The sequence below is a fragment of the Ixodes scapularis genome, unplaced genomic scaffold, assembly GCF_016920785.2.
Source record: "Ixodes scapularis isolate PalLabHiFi unplaced genomic scaffold, ASM1692078v2 PGA_scaffold5__190_contigs__length_132052651, whole genome shotgun sequence".
Classification (NCBI taxonomy): Eukaryota; Metazoa; Arthropoda; class Arachnida; order Ixodida; family Ixodidae; genus Ixodes; species Ixodes scapularis.
Genome location: NW_024609880.1, coordinates 61,606,337 through 61,624,829, shown reverse-complemented (window position 1 = coordinate 61,624,829; position 18,493 = coordinate 61,606,337). Strand labels below are relative to the sequence as shown.

Below are 18,493 nucleotides of genomic sequence, written 5' to 3'. Positions count from 1 at the left end.
CCCCGCTAAATTTATCGAAGAAAAATGTATCGCTAAGCAGAAAACCACTTCCCGATAAATTTAACGGAGAATCACTGTCTGGCGTAGCTGGCGTCACTGTGAAATTTGTTATGGTTCCGTGCATATAATACCTTTATATTTGTAAATAAAAAAAGCAAATAAAAAAAAAAAAAAACATGGGCTCGTCCGGGATTTGAACCCGGGACCTCTCGCACCCTAAGCGAGAATCATACCCCTAGACCAACGAGCCACGGAAAGTTACGCGAAGATAGTAGCGTAGTAAAGAAAGAGAAAACTTGTTTCATATGTTTCTTTTTATTTTCTTGGGTAAAAAACATGCCCTATCTTAAAGTAAAAAAGAAACAAAAAAAACGTCGTCTTTAGTGAGCCGCTTATAATCCTTCATGTTTTCCGAAAAACGGCCGGTCGCAGCCTAGCGACCTTGAGATTCTCAGCGCCTTTTCCCCGCTCCCAACGCTTCGAACCTGTTTGCTTCAAGTAATGCTTTTCGCGAAGAGCGCGGTTCTTTTTTCTACGGCGAGAGTCGTTATTGGCGGGGCTTCGCAGGGACACAGTGTCACAGCGAAGACGTCGCAGTGTCATCTGACGCTGAGAATTTATGCCACATGAGCCGTCACTATTTCCCCTCTAAAATTATCGGGAAAGTTATGCGGTAATTTTGGCGGAGAAATATCACGCTCAAAATTAGGCGTGAACCTAATATCACGTGGCGTCATGCTGTGGCGTGACGCAACGGTGCCATGTGACGCAACGCTGTCCTGTCACATCAACAGCGTCCACTCAATTTAGCTGGTCGTAAGTCCGCTAAATTTTAACGCGACTGTGTAAATGGGGGCAGCAAACACGGCAACGAACGGACGGATTTTTTTTTTTTCTTTTGGACAAGACAGGTTTTAGATAACGATTGGATTCAGGCTCTAGATAACGCCTGTATCCATGAACCAAGTAAAGCCACGGTGGCAAACTGCATAAACAGACCTTCCATTGTTACCAGCGATGAAAATCCACGCCTTTGTTGTTTTTATGTGCAGCTATAGCAACCGCTGTTCGAGCAACGTAGGGTGCCTACATGTTTCCGCTCCGGAGCGGCGGAAACATGTAGGCACTCTAGAGCAACGTGTAAACATTCTGGTGCTTTCATTGCTTGTTACAGCAGAAGCATTGTCTGTGTTCTGTGTCTCTGTCGGGAAGCTTAAAGTTTGTCCTAAAAAATGCTATGCGGAGTGCTTGGGTTTTTTTTTTTTTTTTTTTGCTCGTTTTTGTTAGCTTTTTTTTGTTTATCTACCGTTTTTTTTTTTTTTCTGGGTTACCTTAAAGCCTACCTTTGGCGAAAATCTTTTTTTTTTTAGATTAGGGAATGGGGTGAAAGCTAGGTATTACTACCATGTCTTGGCAAGGCAAACAAACGGAAGGAGCGGGTTTGTGACCGGTAAAGGGACATTTTAAATTATGCGGGGAGTCAAACCTAGAAGTGTAATGACAAACATCGAGCTCTTGGACTTTTGTGTGCTGCGTGGTTCTTCTGCGTATTCTGTTCAAGTATTTAAGCGAGATAGAAAAAAATCATCATTGACAAAATTCTTAGTAATGCTTAGTCAGATTCGAAAAACAAAGAAGGTGATCGGATATTGGACGTATCAGGGTAATTGTTTGCTCGTATATATTTTTAAACTTTAAAGAAACTGTCGAAAGTTGTATGATTGTTATTTTTACACAAAGAGAGAAGCCCAGCTATCGTTTTATACCTCCCAAAAATACCATTTCTTTTATTGATAAGTTTCAAATGTATTTGTAGGAGGCCTGGCCCACTTTTGTTTTTCTCCAAGTAATATCCAATAAATTTGGCTTGAAGTGTTCGTTTTCAAGGCGGAGATATGTGACCTATAAAATGTTAGCATAACTATTGGACCAGTAAGATCAAGCTTCTATCTGAATTATGGCTATCTAGATTTAGCTACCAATTTTGTTCTGTCCGTTTTAAAATATAAACTTTCTTTACGCTTTACTTAATTCCGAGACCCTTCGGCTAACAAATAGGTAATGTATTCTGAGTAATCAAAAAAGCAACAATTAAGGAAGCACAGCGAAGATTCATACAAAAAATGTTTAATATGAACACAAATTAAGCTGCAATGTTGTCAATTAAACAAAGGTGAATACCACGTTACAATGTGTATTTTTTTTTCTTTCCCCAGCGATGGCATCGGGCGAACCGGGACCTACTGTCTCATTGACATGGTTCTTAACCGGATGGCTAAAGGTAATCCTCAATATATATATATATCTTTTTCTGTAAGCTTTAGCTAAAGCGAAACCACACCTGCAGCACCTCGTTGTCTTGTGAAGTTTTCTAGCAGTCCCGAGCTTCGTTCGGCAACCCTGGGCACGCCTTAGCAAGGTTGGACTATCACACGATTGCACGGTAACACACCTACACCCTGGCACGCGCCAGCGGCAAGATGGCGGCGCCCAGAGGGCGTACTTCCAACGCGTGGTCCTGACATCACGTCGCTGCGGTGACTCTGCTGTCGGGCACGGCGCCTGCGCAGACGCTCCTCCTCGTGTGACTTTGATGCCTGCCCACTCGCGGTGCGCACATCTGGTGTAGGAACACGAGAGTCTGTTTTGCAAACAGCGCGTTAGTTTATACACCAACGCACTGTTTACAAACAAGCCCGCATTTGACCACACCAGATGCGAGCGCTGCGCGTGCACATACCAGATTCGCGAGAGATTGCGCGTCTGCTTTTACGCAGTGCCCTCAACAGCGCCACCACAGTGGCGTGACGTCACGTCAGAGAGCGTTCCGCCTCTGGGCGCCGCCATCTTGCGGCTGGTATGGGTAGATCGTCCGATAGTCAAACATTGTTGAGGCGTACTTACGGTCTACAGACGGGCTCCCAAAAAAAGCGTTTTCCGCCCACTCTGGCCAGACTAGCTCTCGAAGCGCGGCCGCTTGCAAACGTATTTAATATTCCTCGTTCTATTCTTGCGCGCAGGAGCAAAAGAAATCGACATCGCAGCAACCCTGGAACACATGCGCGACCAGCGTACCGGAATGGTCAAGACAAAGGTGATTCAGTCTTTTAATTGCAGGTTGTCCCATACCCAATGACAGCTTAAGGAACTCGGAACGTGCGAGTCTCTCGAGCATCTTCTTATCGCTCCATCGCCAGTCAGATTGCGGCACTAGTTGACAAAGAACGGCAAAGGGCCAATCACGAAGCAAGAAGCGTGATCAGCCACAGGCATCGTTTCCTAAGCTTTCAGTCTCTCGAATCCAACGAGACCTGTTTGAGAACAAAGACTGCGCGTGTACTTTCCCGCACAGCACGTGAAAAGTCAATGATGGCGATTCACAAAAGGGAAACCAGCGGAAGAGTAGGGTTGCCAGTTTGGGTCATAAATAGCACAATTAGGATACTTATTTTTGTAGTTGGCGGGAAAGTCTGGTGGCCCGGCTGCTTGTCTAGAGGTAATCAGGGATGGACGGTATTTCAAATACACCAAGTGTATTTGATCAAGTGTATTTAAATGCTGAAAATTGAGTATTTCAAACACTGCCCAAGTGCAATTTTGTGCACTGTATAGATTGAAATGAAATGCGATTTTGGACACTCTTCGTGATGGAAGACATTTGCAAGGAGCATGAAACTTACTTTGACCCAGATTAACACCGAGAAAGAAAAAAATTAAGGAAGACCAAGGCATAAGCAGGATGGATGATGGGTGCAACTTCTTGGTTGCAATTTTTTTTTAAGGACGCCGTATTAACAATATCTTTGAAAAGGACTTGTTGTTTCAAATGACCCTTCGAAATTAAACTCAAACTGAATGCTTTATTTTTCCGGATGTGCCCGCCTATCTATGACAAACACATTTCATTTTAGAGCTGCAAATTTATTATTAAGAGCTTCTTTTTTTTTTTTGCCGGGTGTTAAATTTGTTCTTAAGATATCAAACTATGAGGACAAAATGTATTTGTTAAAGTGTTTAAACATGATCAAATACTCTCGTTCTATTTCTCTTTTATATCACTACTTTTCTAGAAGGTGTAATGGGATCTGTAATTTTATGACTGAATACATTTTATTTTTAAAAAAAAATACGGCCTCGAGGCCGGTTTGGGGAACAGGTGGTTTGGGTTTAAGGGGTTTAGCAGTCTTCACATGCGTAGGTGTATTCCGTTTGACCGAGCGAAGTCCTAAAGGGACGTGAAGACTTTCTTAGCTTATGCCCCTCGTGGCTAAATTCACTCGTGCAGTGAAAATATTCTTCCTTAATTAAATGTATTTTTGTCCAAGTATTTTGTATCTGTATTTTGACACATTTTTTTTTTTAATATATTTGCCCATCCCTGTGCTAATTCATACCCAAGGTTCAAGCAATTTCAAAGCTCTTGGCTTCAAGGCATTAAACATTGTATTAATGCGAAAGCATTAACTGTCTCGTGGAGCGAGCTGACGTCACCAGTTTGAAGCGCGAAAACAGCTCCTGGTTTCCGCGATCCCAATAGGAGCGATTCGCCTTCAATTCCATTGGCTGGCGCGCGGTCGACGGGGCTCCCATTGGCCGCTGCGCCATGGCCTCTGAGATCCCCAAGCGCGCGCGCGCTAGTACGCAGCAGACGACCAAGGGAGCGGACGAGCGGCTTGCATGCTTTCGCATTCACAACTCGTAAGGAATGCTTAGGTATACCTCGAGCTTTTTTTCGAGCCAGGTAGGAAACAGTTATCATTCAAGAGAGTAAGGAAGGCAACTATCCAAATCCCAAGCTTGAAAATGCAGTACTAAGTGGACCCTCAATGGTGTTGGTCGCGGAGACTTCGAACGTTTTTAGCTAAGGTACTACCGTCTGAAGTTCTTATGGCCCGTTTCAATACCGCAGTGATGTACCCGTGCTCCGCCATTAGTTCTGAAAGCTTTGTTTGTCTGTCTGCGTGCGTGCGTGCGTGCGTGCGTGCGTGCGTGCGTGCTTGCGTGCGTGCGTGCGTGCGTTCGCGCGCGCGTGTAATTGTGCGTGCGTGTGTGTTTGTGTGTGTGTGTTCATTGTTTTGTTGATACATGCATTATGTTGTCAATGTTCCAAAGAAAATTTTCAAATATTTTGAACGAAGTTTTATATTTTGGCCTATTTGGGAAATTTTTATAGCCCGACATCTGACTATTTTTGGACTATATCTCACAAAAATTTGGCGGTTTATTCTGCGAGTGCCTAGCAGCCATGCGAATGAGAAGTTGAACTAAAAAAACAGCGACGCACCACGCTTGGATTCTGAACATTATGTTGTGACGAACGTAGTTCGTGTCAGATCTGGCGTCGTCGCGCCTTTCAATGCCTAACAAGGCGGATTCTACAACTTGCCTCGTGGAGCTTACCAAAATGTTTTGCGTAGCAGTTTCTTTGTCTCTTTTATTCGTTTCCCGATTACATAGATCGGAAAAAACACGATGAGTCGCAGCCCAAACCGCAACACACCATGATGCGATGCCGACTGTAGTTAACCTCAAGTCCCAATCACTGCAACCCAAAACACGTGGCAAAAGTTGGTTCTTCGTGTACGAATATACAATCGCGATCCATATAAAGATGAACACGCGATCGACAACTGCTTTTTCCAGTGTGGAAATACGCATTTACCAACGCGAAGGGGTCAGTTTGAGGCGGCTTGGCCACATTACAAGTTCAGGTGCGTTGCAGTGCGTAGATGGAGTTGGTGCGGGAAAACACTGCTTTTGAAGTACTTTAATGAACACTCACTCAAGATGGCGCCGACGAAGGCAGCCGAAATATTTGCCCAATATGATGGCCGCCTTCTTGCAGCGTCGTGAAGCAGCGGCCGTGGCGGCAAAACGCGCCTTATTATATTTCACCTCCCCATGATTGGTCAACACCATCATAGGCTTTCTTTGGTATAGGTGGTGTTGGCTTGGTTCGCAAAAGCGCACACGCCGACACGGCCGCCGCTTCATTACGCCGCATGACGATTGCGTGTTCACTTTCGCATGAATTGCGATGCACCTCTTTCTAATTTTACACATTAACTATAATGTCGAGCAAAGTTTCACCGCTTAAGATGGTCCCTCATATAAGCAGGATTTCAACTGCAAAATAAAAATTAAAGAAAAAAACGCAGATCCCGCATTTGCTCAGTGTCCCACGTTCTCCTGTATACCTCCAAGCACCCTTTGTGAGACCATGTTGTATTGGTCCTTTAACTTCCATATTGACCCTGCTCTCGTCTTTTTCTGTTTCTCTCCGCAGGCCCAGTTTGAGTTCGTGCTGATGGCTATAGCTGAAGAAGTTCACGCTATTCTCAAAGCACTCTCTCACTGAACGACGGAAGCGAACTTGAACAAAGGGAACAAGAAGAACAACAACAACAACAAAGAGAGAGAGAGAGAAGTCTCTCTCTACTCTTCGACGATCACCCCAACTCGTGCCGCAAATTGCGACACTTGGGGCCAAAGTGAACCCATGAGCCAGCTCCAAAAAGAGGACCTAAAAAAAAGAAAGGATTCAATTTACCTTTGATTCTTACGTGTTGCAAAATCGCAGCCGACTGCTTAGTTTGGATGGCACTGCTTCTCTTCCTTCTTCGTCCAATCGGTAGCGCGTATCATGTCCTGCTTATTTATTGATTATTTGTTTACTACGACTGCATTCCACGCTACCTCTTCCCCTCGCAGTCTTACCCCTCCCTTCACGTGTGTCTATGCCCGTGCGTCTGATTGCAGGTTCATGCGCGTCGTGTTGAACCTTCCTCTCAATGTCCCCCAGTCGTTTTCTTTTTGTCGTCCTTAAATGTACTGTTTTGTAGCTGCGTTACCAGTTTAGTTCACGGTATTTGATCCACAGCTGTCAAGAAAGTAACGATATAAAATGGCCGCGATTGCACAAAAAATTGGGCGTGACAAAAGACAAAAGAAGCAAATAATGAGGTTAACCCTGCGGCACAAAATTGTCCTAAAAACAAGATGAGGGTTTTCACCTTGGTAATTGATATGCGTTTGCGATTAGAAAAAGGAAATATTTGTTCGAAAGTGCTTTTAAAATCATCATGCCGTCGCGATCCGCCTGCACGCGAATGTTTCGTGTAGGCAAAATGTCCATGAACCTCAGCCATAAGCAAGTATTGCATTTAACAACAAATCTAAAGGCAGTTGCTGCTTAAGAAAATTCTGCTGTTGGAAGCAGCCAGTCGCCTACAATCTTCTTTGCTTGCAAACCGCCTTTGTGTTCAACTCTCTTATTGACCAAGCATTCACGTGTGTTTTATTTTTTAATGTCATGTTCCCTCCTAAACATAACAAGCTTTGTAACCGTAAAAAAAAAAAAGAGAAACAACTTGTAGCGTATTTGAATTCTGTGTTGATTTACGTATGCACAACTCAAAAACCTGTCTAATGTATTGTGCACACAAAACAAAACACTGAAGTTATTTGTACATATTCCTCATTGCGGATCAGACTCAAAAGGCTGATCAGTGCGCCGTATTATAAACTGTGTGTAACTACCCTAGATGTATGACCCGAAGTACCCTTCGACGCTTCGACGCCAAGAACTGCAAGAAAAAGTGTGATGCTTTGGTTAGCCGAGGGATGGCGAACGAAAGGTAGAGATGTGGTCTTTGATATGTCTTTGATAACTCCTCTGGGATTAACAAAATGGGGAAACAAAACAAAAAATGCGATAGAACTACTACATGCCGACGATGATGAGGAACGAAAATGCAAGTCAACTTTAACAAAAGAACAGAGCACCTAGTCTTGAACTAATAACACCTGCAGGACTAAAGAAACAAAAAATGCGTGATGACGATTTACGTTTTAATACGACTGGTGTTCAGGCTTAGAAAACGAGTTGGCCGATTTTTTGGTTGTTTTTTTAACACTTAAAAAACATTTTAGCGGGATTTTACACGAAGAAAGTTGGTCGTTCTTATAACATTCACCTCTTTGTTTCACGATGCTGCCGGTAGGGTTGGTAGACATTTCAGGGTTCAGCAAGAAGTCATCATGTCACTACGTGAGCTCTCAGCAACTTTCAACCAATCAGAATGTATCGTTATCGCTGTACGCCAAGACGATGCAAGCAAGCGCTGGTTTGTGCCGCGAGCGTAGTATTGCTGGAGGTATGGCGTCTGCACATGTGCCGTGCCGACAGCGGCGCTACCGCAGCGTTGGGTCATCAGAGCCGTCCGTCGGTCTCTAAGGTTATCAAGCTGCTGATTGCTTAGAGCAGGGGTAGTGACTTGCACTTTTCTGTGGCACTTCTTGGCGTCGCAGGCTAGTTGATATTGCACTGTTTGCAGGTGTTCTTATACTTTGAGCCGACTTTGATTCCCCTCGAATATTATCGACATATAGCCGTGTACAAACTATTTTCGAGCATTCCGCTGTAAAAAAAAAAAAAAAGGAAGACAGATGCTATTTTTGGTCGTCGATGGAATGATGTTGGTGTTTGCCATGCTAGTCTGTTATGCTATATCTGTCAGCTGAAGGATTCTAAGAAAGCCACGTGAAGTGCGCACACCCAATGTTAATAGAATCTGAAGGGCTGAATGTGTTACGAGGTTTATCGAACGTTTTAGAATTATTCTTCGTTTCGAACAAGGTAACGATTGTGATTCAGGGATCGCGGTGTGATAGCCAATCCCCACAAAGTTAAGTCACTCATGAGGTATAGTGGCAGCACGATTAAAGGTAAATTCCCAGTGTGTGCGTTACACGTTGTTTCATTTATCTTCGCATAAAGATATCAGTGCCTGGCACTTCTTCAGCAGCGAGCTGAATAACACAGCCACACGACTTAAAGACGCAAAAGAGTCTCTTCAACCTCGGTCTGAAGAAAACGCAAGATATGGAACAACTTTGACACTGCGCACACGTTGCCAAATCGCATGGAAGAGATCCGCAAAAAGATTCGATTACTAGTTGCATTATCTTGCGTTGAAAGGGTAGTATTCTCTTGTAAACGTTTAACACACTGACCTCATCTATCGGGCAGTCCTGGAACACCCCCAACCTGCGTATATAGTTTTGTAACTTTTTACACGTCATACTTTAACCGTGGGCTTAAAATGAGTTTGGCAATGTTATAGGCGAATATGTTTTTATAAATGGAGCATAGATTTGATCTTGCAAATACTACAAACTCTTCAGTTTAGTTATACTGGGTGTATCAAGGGGTGGCCAGGCTCTTTAAATTGACCGCGAAATTCGGTTTCTTCACCTATCGCGCTACGACTTTGTGCGGCGTTGCCCACAGATGGTGCATTTGTTTTTTTGTAAAATTTGCAAAGAGCCAACTTATCCGAGGAAAAAGTAAAGAAAGAAAAGGGCTTAGCTCCTATAGAGATGCGGCGAAGCCAAAGGTCTTCAAACAATACGGCGCCGTTTCGCACGGGAGACAAGAGATGGCGCAAGCGGTCGCGATGCCAACTGCGCCAGCGAACGAGCATACGGCGCCGAAAGCCGGCGTGTTTAGCAGACGAACTTTTCGACTCAAAAGCAGTGCGAGCTTTTCTGATATCAGTTGCCAATGCATTATTTTAGCATCCTTACTAATAAAACATTGAATGGACACATAATCGATTAGAAAAATGGTTTGTCAAGATAGATTGACTGTTTTTTTTTTTGTTTTTTTTCGGGGGTACCGATGTCATCTGCTTTGCAGTTCCTTGTTACCGCGCCTGTTTTTGTTTCTGCGACTGTCGCCGCCTGTGGAATGCGCTCCGCTTTTGAGTCGAAAATATCGTCTGCTAAAGACGCCGGCTTTCGGCGCCGTATGCTCATTCGTTGGCGCAGTTGGCATCGCGACCGCTTGCACCCTCTCTTGTCTCCCGTACGAAACGGCGCCGTATTGTTTGAAGACCTTTGGCTTCGCTGCATCTCTATAGGAGCTAAGCCTTTTTCTTTCTTTACTTTTTCCTCGGGTAAGTTCGCTCTTTGCAAATTTTACAAAAACAAAATGCACCATCTGTGGGCAACGCTGCACAAAGTCGTAGCGCGATATGTTAAAAACCCGAATTATGCGGTCGATTTAAAGAGCCTGGGCACTCCTTGATACATTTAGTACAAAAGTCTAACGTGTTCTAGTGATACCTGATAGATTACGCCAGTGTGTTAAAACGGTTACACGAGAACGCGACGTATACTCAACACAAGAGAACGTACATGTGTGAACGAGAGACGCGAGCGTTCGCCAAAATGTTCAGAACGTCTGGTGCCACGTTGGAAGACTGTGGTTGTTGTTGCTGCTGCTGAACTCGGGAAAGCACTCGTGTTCATTGAAATCCGGTAAAGGCCAAGTTGATTTCTCCCCATGGTTCAATTGTATTATTGTTAAAATACGTCCTCCGCGTAGATAGCCCGCCTACTGTCCTCCCAATAAAAAGAAGAAAAACCTGCCAGTCTGTCACTGTGTCTTGTAGACGACGTCTTAGGATGTTGCAGGTGGTGACACTGTCACGGACGTCTGACTACCCTGGTGAGGGGGTCCTTTTGCTAATCTCCGTGGAGTTAACTATATGTGTGACTGATAGTGAAGAAGACTCATGGTGCAATTTAGATGTACAGAATGCTAATTGAAAAAAGTGCCATTCAAAATTGTACCACACACAAAGTGCTATCTCTGAAACAGAAACCTGCCACTCATATAAGTGTGAATTTAGTGACAGGGGAGGGGCCAATTCAGTTCCAGGTCGCCATTTCTATTTGGCAACTTCTTACAGATTACTCTATCTCGAAGTCATACTGCCTTCGTCAATTGGCCACCAACGGCGGAGACGCCCGACGCCCCCTCTAAAAAGCACAGACTTCTCGCTGTCTAATTATTCGTACAACCAATTCGACTTTTCTTGGGAGATCCAAGTTAAACGTAAAACGTCACAATAGTGGTTTTGGTTTATCACATCACATCACGTTGCTGCACCGCGATATATACGAGCAGGACACCCTTGAGAAGAAAGAAGGTTCAGAAGGATCAGTCACGTTTAGGTGTCAAGTAGAGAAGCTCCGGAAAGTAAGGGGAACACACAGAATCGAGAAGAGTAGCAACATGTATAGTGCGCACCGTCTGGACTTCAAAGAAGGACTAACCCTACCACGCAGGCAAAGCGAGGAAGCCTATTTACTTATATAGGGTCCCCCCCTCAAAAGAAAAAAAAAATTACAAGGTCTTTTTCACCGAACTACGCACCGCCGAGCGCTCATTCACCGCCTAGAGGTCCGAACCAGATGCCAAAGTTTTAGCACGTACCGATAGATGACTTATTCAAAAGTTGCGTGATTTTTTGAAGATTTCAATGGAAAAATGGCGGCCGACGCAGCTCTCGAATACATCAAGCTCTATGCAACAGAAACCGAAAACGGGCAAAAATGAACTGTATTTTCCCATTCAGGTTTTGAACGTGCTGAAACTTTGGCATCTGGTTCGAACCTCTAGCGCTACCTTTGGGTGGAGAATGAGCGTTCGGGGTTAATTAGTTTATTTTTGCGATAAAAAAAAAAACATTGATTTTTTTTTTTTTTTTTTTTTTTTTTTGGGGGGGGGGGGGGGTGGGGGTGTGTGAGGGGGAAACACTGTACATAAAAATTTAGCGCATGACGAAGCTGAGCAAATGAACTCCTTGGGAAAATGAGCACAGGAGGTCGAGGGGAGGATGTGGGAAGAAAGAATGCAAGAGCTCAACTCCTACACAAATAAAATAGCTACATAACAAGGAGCATAATATTCTAGATAATTCTTGAAGTTTTTTTGGTGTCCGAAGCTCGAAGGGAAGAGTTCACAACCAGAACATGCCGGGTGAAATTTAAGGATAGAGCCAGTTTAAACTGCGGAACCCGAAGCAGCCAACACTTCCATGTCCTGGCAGTTTGGCCGCCGTAAAAGAGAGGAGAACGACGGCAGAGGGGAGAATCTCCGCAGGTAGCGCTATGCTAAGAGGCGGTCATTGCACATCGGGCAATGAAAGTTTTGGTTTGACAAGTGACGCCATCTTATGGGGAAGTTTTGAAACTCGCAGACGTCCGGCGGCGGCGATCACGGGACCTGATTCAAGCTCGAATCTCCAAGTGCCGTTTCGAACTGTGACGCAGCGCTCGTGTTCAACGCTCGCGGTGACATGGACCTCCCAAAGTCGCCCTTTTTGGCCACCAGCCGCACTGACTAGCAGCCGACCGAGGCGCCTCCTATCCACTGCCCTATTAACCGCGAAACTCAAAAGCACGAGCTGCCGTCGTATGTTTGATCGCGCCTCGGCTGTATGGACGCTTGTCGTTGGCGCTAGCAGCATTTGCTCTAGATACTCAGTTGCTGTCCGCTCCTCTCTTTTTCGGTGGCCTATTTTCTCGCTTCTGTGGCCATTGTCACAAGCCCACCTACCGACTTGGGGCAAAAAACAAAAACAAATTAGTCATTAGTTGCTTATACAGCAGGAGTTTAGTCTGCCAGAACATGGCGCCATGAATACCCACTGCAGATGAGCAATTTAGCCAGTGCGTTACAACCGCTAGCCTGGGGTCTGTGCACCACGCAGTAGTGATACACGGCCGCACACCGGTACGATGCTCATCTAGATCGAAACGGGCAGGTGTGGGGATTGAACCCAGGATCCCTGGGTTCGGCAGCTCGAACTCACTTGGGGAAACAGCGGCAACAGTGAATTACTTGAATTCGCTGATAAAGAAGTAAGAATTATTGACAAAAACATTTTGTTCGAAAAAAAAAAAACGCATTCAAAGATTGTTTGAAAGGTGCAACGTGTAAAATTGCGCACAAAAGTTATGGTACTTCTTTTGGAGGTCAGCGCGGTGATACTAGATAAAAAGTATGCGAAAGAATTACACATAAAGTACAGAACACGGACAGCCCATCTTTCGACTTTCAACACACGTATATTTTATTTTCCACAGGCAGCGGACCTTGGGGCAAACGGGAGGGGGAGGCAGGTAGTCGAAACCAGCCTTTTGGTCAAAAGAGGGGGGAAAGGGGGGGGGGGGGGGGGGGGGTTAAAAATGACACCTTGCAGCACCGGAACGGAGCGCGGGAAGTGCCGAGAAACCGAAAAAACCGAAAGCTCCCCCACCTCTTTTCCCCTTACCCTATCATAAACGTACATTCCCTCTTGTTGCCAAGGCCACACCCACTGCTCTGAACGGGCTGACGAAAAAGCGGGGCTGCATGGCGAACACGCTCTAGTATGCCATCAGATGCTGCGAGTCAATAGACTCAGTGCAATCCATTTTAACGATAATGAGAAAACTCGAAAATTCAGACGAAAAGGCAAACAGCGCGCAGAAAACGGGGACTAGAGGAAGTGCAGACAGGACAAGCGCTGACTCTCAACTGAAATTTAATCACAAGGAAACAAAACAAAGAAAACAGCAACTCCGCCCACGTCACATGACAAATTCACCACGTGTCCAAAAAAAACATCTCTTTGAAAAAGATATGTTTTTTTTGGTCACGTGGTGAATTGAAAAAGAGATGTTTTGAATTGAAAAAAACATGTTTGAATTGAAAAAAAAAACATCTCTTTGAAAAAGAGATTTTTTTTTGGACACGTGGTGAATTGAAAAAGAGATGTTTTTTTTGGACACGTGGTGAATTTGTCATGTGACGTGGGCGGAGTTGCTGTTTTCTTTGTTTTGTTTCCTTGTGATTAAATTTCAGTTGAGAGTCAGCGCTTGTCCTGTCTGCACTTCCTCTAGTCCCCGTTTTCTGCGCGCTGTTTGCCTTTTCGTCAGTATGAACCAACTAACCCACATCGCCACCCTTATTCGAAAATTCAACCGCGCGCGTTGCATTCTGGGAACTTTTTGGCTTTTGGCCAGGAGCCGAGCGCGTATGGATTTTGGTCTTTGTTCAACGTCGTGCGGTGTCCCGAATCGTCAGTTGACCCCGAGCCGTGCACAACCAGGATATTGTGTCAGTGCATCCTGATGCAGTAATTATTACTCTAAGTACTCGATAGCCTGAAATGCTGGGTGTAAATATCCCGACATACCGGTTACCAAATCGAGGTACGGAATCGGTCCCGGCACCGATCGAGGTCTTTGTTTCACACGGGGACCTCTGTGTTTTGGGTTGGCGCACCACATGTCAATAATCTGTACTTGGGCCAACATTCTTCCCCTTGACAAAGTAATTCTGTGAGCTGCGCAGGGCAGGCTTTCTGAAAAACTTAGGCTGACACACTACGGCGGTTTTCATTCCCGAAGCCCCTTGTGTGCGTAGCCGTGATCGATACGATGGTGAACGCACAACAAGATTTCACGTTGCACCGCTAACCTTTTAACGCATGAAAACGTATAAAGGACGGACAAAAACACATACAACGAAGGTTATGTTTGTACATCCTTTCCCGTTTTCCTTCCTCAGATGTGATTACCGATACTAACACGCCCGTTTCCTCACTACTAAGTTCTGTCTCAACCTATACGAGTTCTATTCTGCATTGCGAAGTTAAACGCGAATGGCAGGTGATCAGGGTTGATATGATCAAGGACACGTCAGCGAAGAACTCGGGATTAATTTCGACCACCTGCACAGACCGCGTCGGCCGGGTTTCGAGCCTGCGCGTAGACCAGTGTTCGGAAACGCAACCGACGCGGCTGGCATTTGAGAACGTTGCGTGGATCGCGGATTTTGCATCCAGTTCAGTGTAGGCCGTGCGTTTTCAGTAGTCCGCAGTGGGCGGCTGATCAGCAACCCACAACCCACCTCCCCCCCCCCCCTTTTCCCTCTCTCGCAAAAAAAAAAAAACAAAAAAACATGTTGTGCAATTAGCTTGCGATGCTTAGCATGCATACACAGTCATTCGCGAATCACAGAACCATAATAAGCATAAGGAGCGACCCGGAGACCGAGAGACGACGACACGTGAGTACGACGGTGCTCGTGAAACCGTGCAACGATCGAAACCGAAACTCTGCGGGACAACTGATTCCCACAATGCATAGCGTGGAATTTCGCCGAGATCGAGGAGAATAGAAGGGTAGGAGAAGGCATGACGTCACCTTCGGAGCAGAGTAGCGCAATCTAGAACGCCCTCTCTCGGCGACTAGCGGCGAACGCCCGGGGGTTCCAACTCCGATCATGGGGAACGTGAAAAAATCGCTGTTTCTTGATTATTTTGGTGATGTGCGGAACGACAATAGTTTTTGACATAATAAAGGAACAGTTTACAATAATTGGCGCTAAGTTGTGTGCCATGTAATAACGTTTTTTGTTGTTGTTATTTTTTTTCAAAATTGCCTAAGCGGCATCGTGCAGCAGACGACGCGGTGACGTCACACCATTCACATGACCCGCTCTGACCAATCCATAAAGTCCATCTCCGCTGCGTTAAACAATCGTCTGCTTCAAATGCCATTGCCTTGGAAATCGCCTTCTCAAAACTTTCACACGCATTCATTATGAAAAGTTTGATGAAGTGTTTAGTGCTTTACCAACTTCACGACAGACTAATTTCGAAAAGTGTGAACTCGCCATTTATTTTTTAATCAGCCGTGTTGAGTCGATCTCTATGTATTCTCCCATAGGGCGGGCCGCCTCCTGGAACCCTGAGTACCACATGACTCGCGCCAAGCTGCTCTGTCGGCCATGTTGTCCGCAAAACACGCGGATCAAAGGATTGCGCTACTCTGCTCCGTAGGCTACGTCAGCCGCCCAGCCTCCACAAGCCATGCTCCTTTGACGCCTCGCCTCTTTCTCATTTTCCTCCTTACTCTCGTCACTTATCAGCCCAGCACGTGACCTGCCGGACGGAGCTGCTTGCTTCACGTCTAGCTTTTGATCTGATAAAACCTACCGGACAGAGAGCGCGCAGGCCTGCAAGGAATGATGCTACAATCAACCATCCATCTCGAACGTGACATGTCACGCGCACCAATTGCCAGAGAGATCTGGGGTAACGTTGGGCACAACATTACAACGCTTTCTCTCTCGTTTAAACTTGGAGCCAGTGATCAACGCGCCCGGTGCGTATCCATTATTGGCCCTCTCCTCGCCCTCGCCCCCCCCCCCCCCCCCCCCCATTCTTCACTTACAACGCTTACACATACACATATTGCAACGTGCCCCCTCCTAGTACTCTCCTTGCCCGAGATGAGGTGCTTCAAAGGGTGGAGTAAGTCAAATAAAAAAAAAATCAGACAAAATTTATTACAGGTGTAAACATTACACACCAGATGGCGCCACGATACGTTCAAAGCTCGATATGGCGAACGCAGCGATGAAGGTGCAGGATTTGAAAAGGGTGCTGAAGGCACGGGGCCTCTCCACCGCTGGCAACAAGAGTGAACTCGTGGAACGCCTACAAACAATTGGGGATGCTCCCAAGGACATTCCGCAGGATCTGCATGGTGTCATTTCCAGTCTGGAGTCCCCGGGCAGCCGCAACATGATGGCGAAGGAAGACGAGGTGACTTCCGAAAACAACGATATCACGGCAACTCCTACGGCTACACTGCCCGATGCCCAACGTAACCTTCAGTCTCAGGAGCTCCCGGGCAGCTTTGAGGCGGCGACCGAAGATGGAGGGAGTCTCCCGATGACAGCCAAAGTCGACACGGAAGAGTATGTTGATTGTGCTGACGAGCTCTTAACCGAGACGACATCTGCTCCAATAGTGGCTCGGGACAGTGCTTTTCCGCCCCCCCCCCCCCCCCCAACGCTGCTAGGGGATGCACAGGGCCAGGCCGGACGGACTGCAGTGCCATACCCCCGTGCAGTTTCCAGAAACCAACACGCTCCCGGACTCCGGACCTACTGCCAAAGAAAGTCTGTACGAACACAAGGACAGAGGTACAGATAAGAACCGGCTTCACCCGTCTGCGTCGACCTACGACCTGGCAGTAAAAGAGATGACCCAGAAGGCCAACAAAGATAACATGTCATCGTCAGACAGGGGGCTTGTGAGCAAGGGGTTGACAGGGGAGCGCGCAGGCTATAACTGCAGTGTTTGCACCTCACTCGAGTGTGCACAAACATCGCAGCAAACTAGGCTTGAAGAGCTCGGAAGTCAAATGAGCGAACTGACCAATCGTCTACAACACGCTGATGCAGAGAGGAAAAAATTTGACCAGATGGCTCAGCGGCTGAAGAGGCTTGAAAATATGTGGCAAGAAAGGTTGGAAAGCAAGGAAGCACTGCTGAGTTTGATGGCCCGATGCGAGGGACTCGAAACAAGGCTCAACAGGTTGCTGAATGATCAGTTAGCAGACCTGCATGTGGCGTCACAAGAAGACACCTGCGACGACCAGGGGGTACTCTCTACCTCGACGCATAAAACGCAGGCGTCCCAGACAGATCTACTGGGTATTAGGGGCGTGGAGAAAGCAAATGAAGCTCAAGAAGCCGAGAGCAACAAGACAAGCGTGGATGACACGTGCCCAAAGTGTGCCTCAGGCGTCAATAGAGCTGATGGTAGTAAGGAGAGACTAGGACGACAGTCACTCCTGTGTCCCCCAGATAACAACAGGGAGACGTGCAGAACCTTAATGAGCCATGAAAAATCCACCCAGCGATTCGTACGACCACCCTGGGGCGTAAAACGGGAGGTTTTAATTGCTGGAGTCCATAATGTAGGGCAATTTGCACAGACTCTTCATGGAGAGATGACAGATGACCAAAGGTTTGAAATACTGATGAACAGAAAGGCGACTGTGGCAACAGTTCATGCACTGATCGCAGAGTATGAAGGACAGGCGAGGAGAATTCCTAGGATGTACATCCTACATGTTGGGATGAACGACCTTTTGCAAGGACACCAACCGGATGCAATTGAGGAGTGCCTAGAAAACAAGTGGAGAACGAGAAAAGGTGCCCTGGTGGTTTGCTCTATCCCCGAAGTTACGAGCAGAGGCAAGGAGATGCAGGCAGCAGCTATGCTGTTAAAATGCCAGGCTCAAAAAAATGTGCAAAAAAATACGAGCCAAATATGTGGACCTAACTCGGGACCTAGCGATCACAGCCACAATGAAGAAGGACGGGCTGCATTACAATAAAGAAGGTACCCACGTGGTGACGGGCCGCTTAGCAGAAGTCGCGGAAACTTTTTTAGGCGAGCGGAGGAAGAGGAGAAGCAACACAGGAAATCATTGGTATCCCAAGCAGTTGGACGAAAAAAGCCTGACACAAAATACAGAAGAAGTAGTACACCACCAGGTACGCCGCCGAGGCCTGGAAGGAAGTCAGGTGTACGACAGCAGACCGGAAGCTCCATCGCCGTCCAGAGAGACCTGGATGGGATACCCCCAACGGCCGAGATTCAAGTCGGACACCAGGGGTCAAGTTGTCCGGCCAATCATGGAATGCGCCACAATGCAGGGGAGCGCGCTCCCAGAAACGAAGTCTTTCATGGGGGAATTAGCACCATCCAGAGAAAGAACCCCAGCGGTCCCGGTACCGACGTGCCTCCATCTCAGACAAATGCCACCATCAACTTGCATGGACCCACCATGG

At 46.3% G+C, this 18,493-nt stretch overlaps 1 protein-coding gene and 1 non-coding gene across 2 annotated transcripts in view; one reads left to right on the top strand and one right to left on the bottom strand.

Annotated features, from left to right (window-relative positions):
- Nucleotides 1-18,036, top strand: part of LOC8025016 (receptor-type tyrosine-protein phosphatase N2) — a 542,301-nt gene extending 524,265 nt beyond the window's left edge. Inside the window, exons 23-24 of the mRNA XM_042294236.1 lie at nucleotides 16,199-16,606; nucleotides 16,722-18,036. Of these exons, the coding sequence (XP_042150170.1) occupies nucleotides 16,199-16,606; nucleotides 16,722-18,036 (1,723 nt within the window). The remainder of the gene's footprint in view (nucleotides 1-16,198; nucleotides 16,607-16,721) is intronic.
- On the bottom strand, nucleotides 179-250 carry Trnap-agg. Its single transcript has one exon. It is a non-coding gene; the product is annotated as a tRNA-Pro (tRNA).
- Nucleotides 18,037-18,493: the final 457 nt, after the last annotated feature.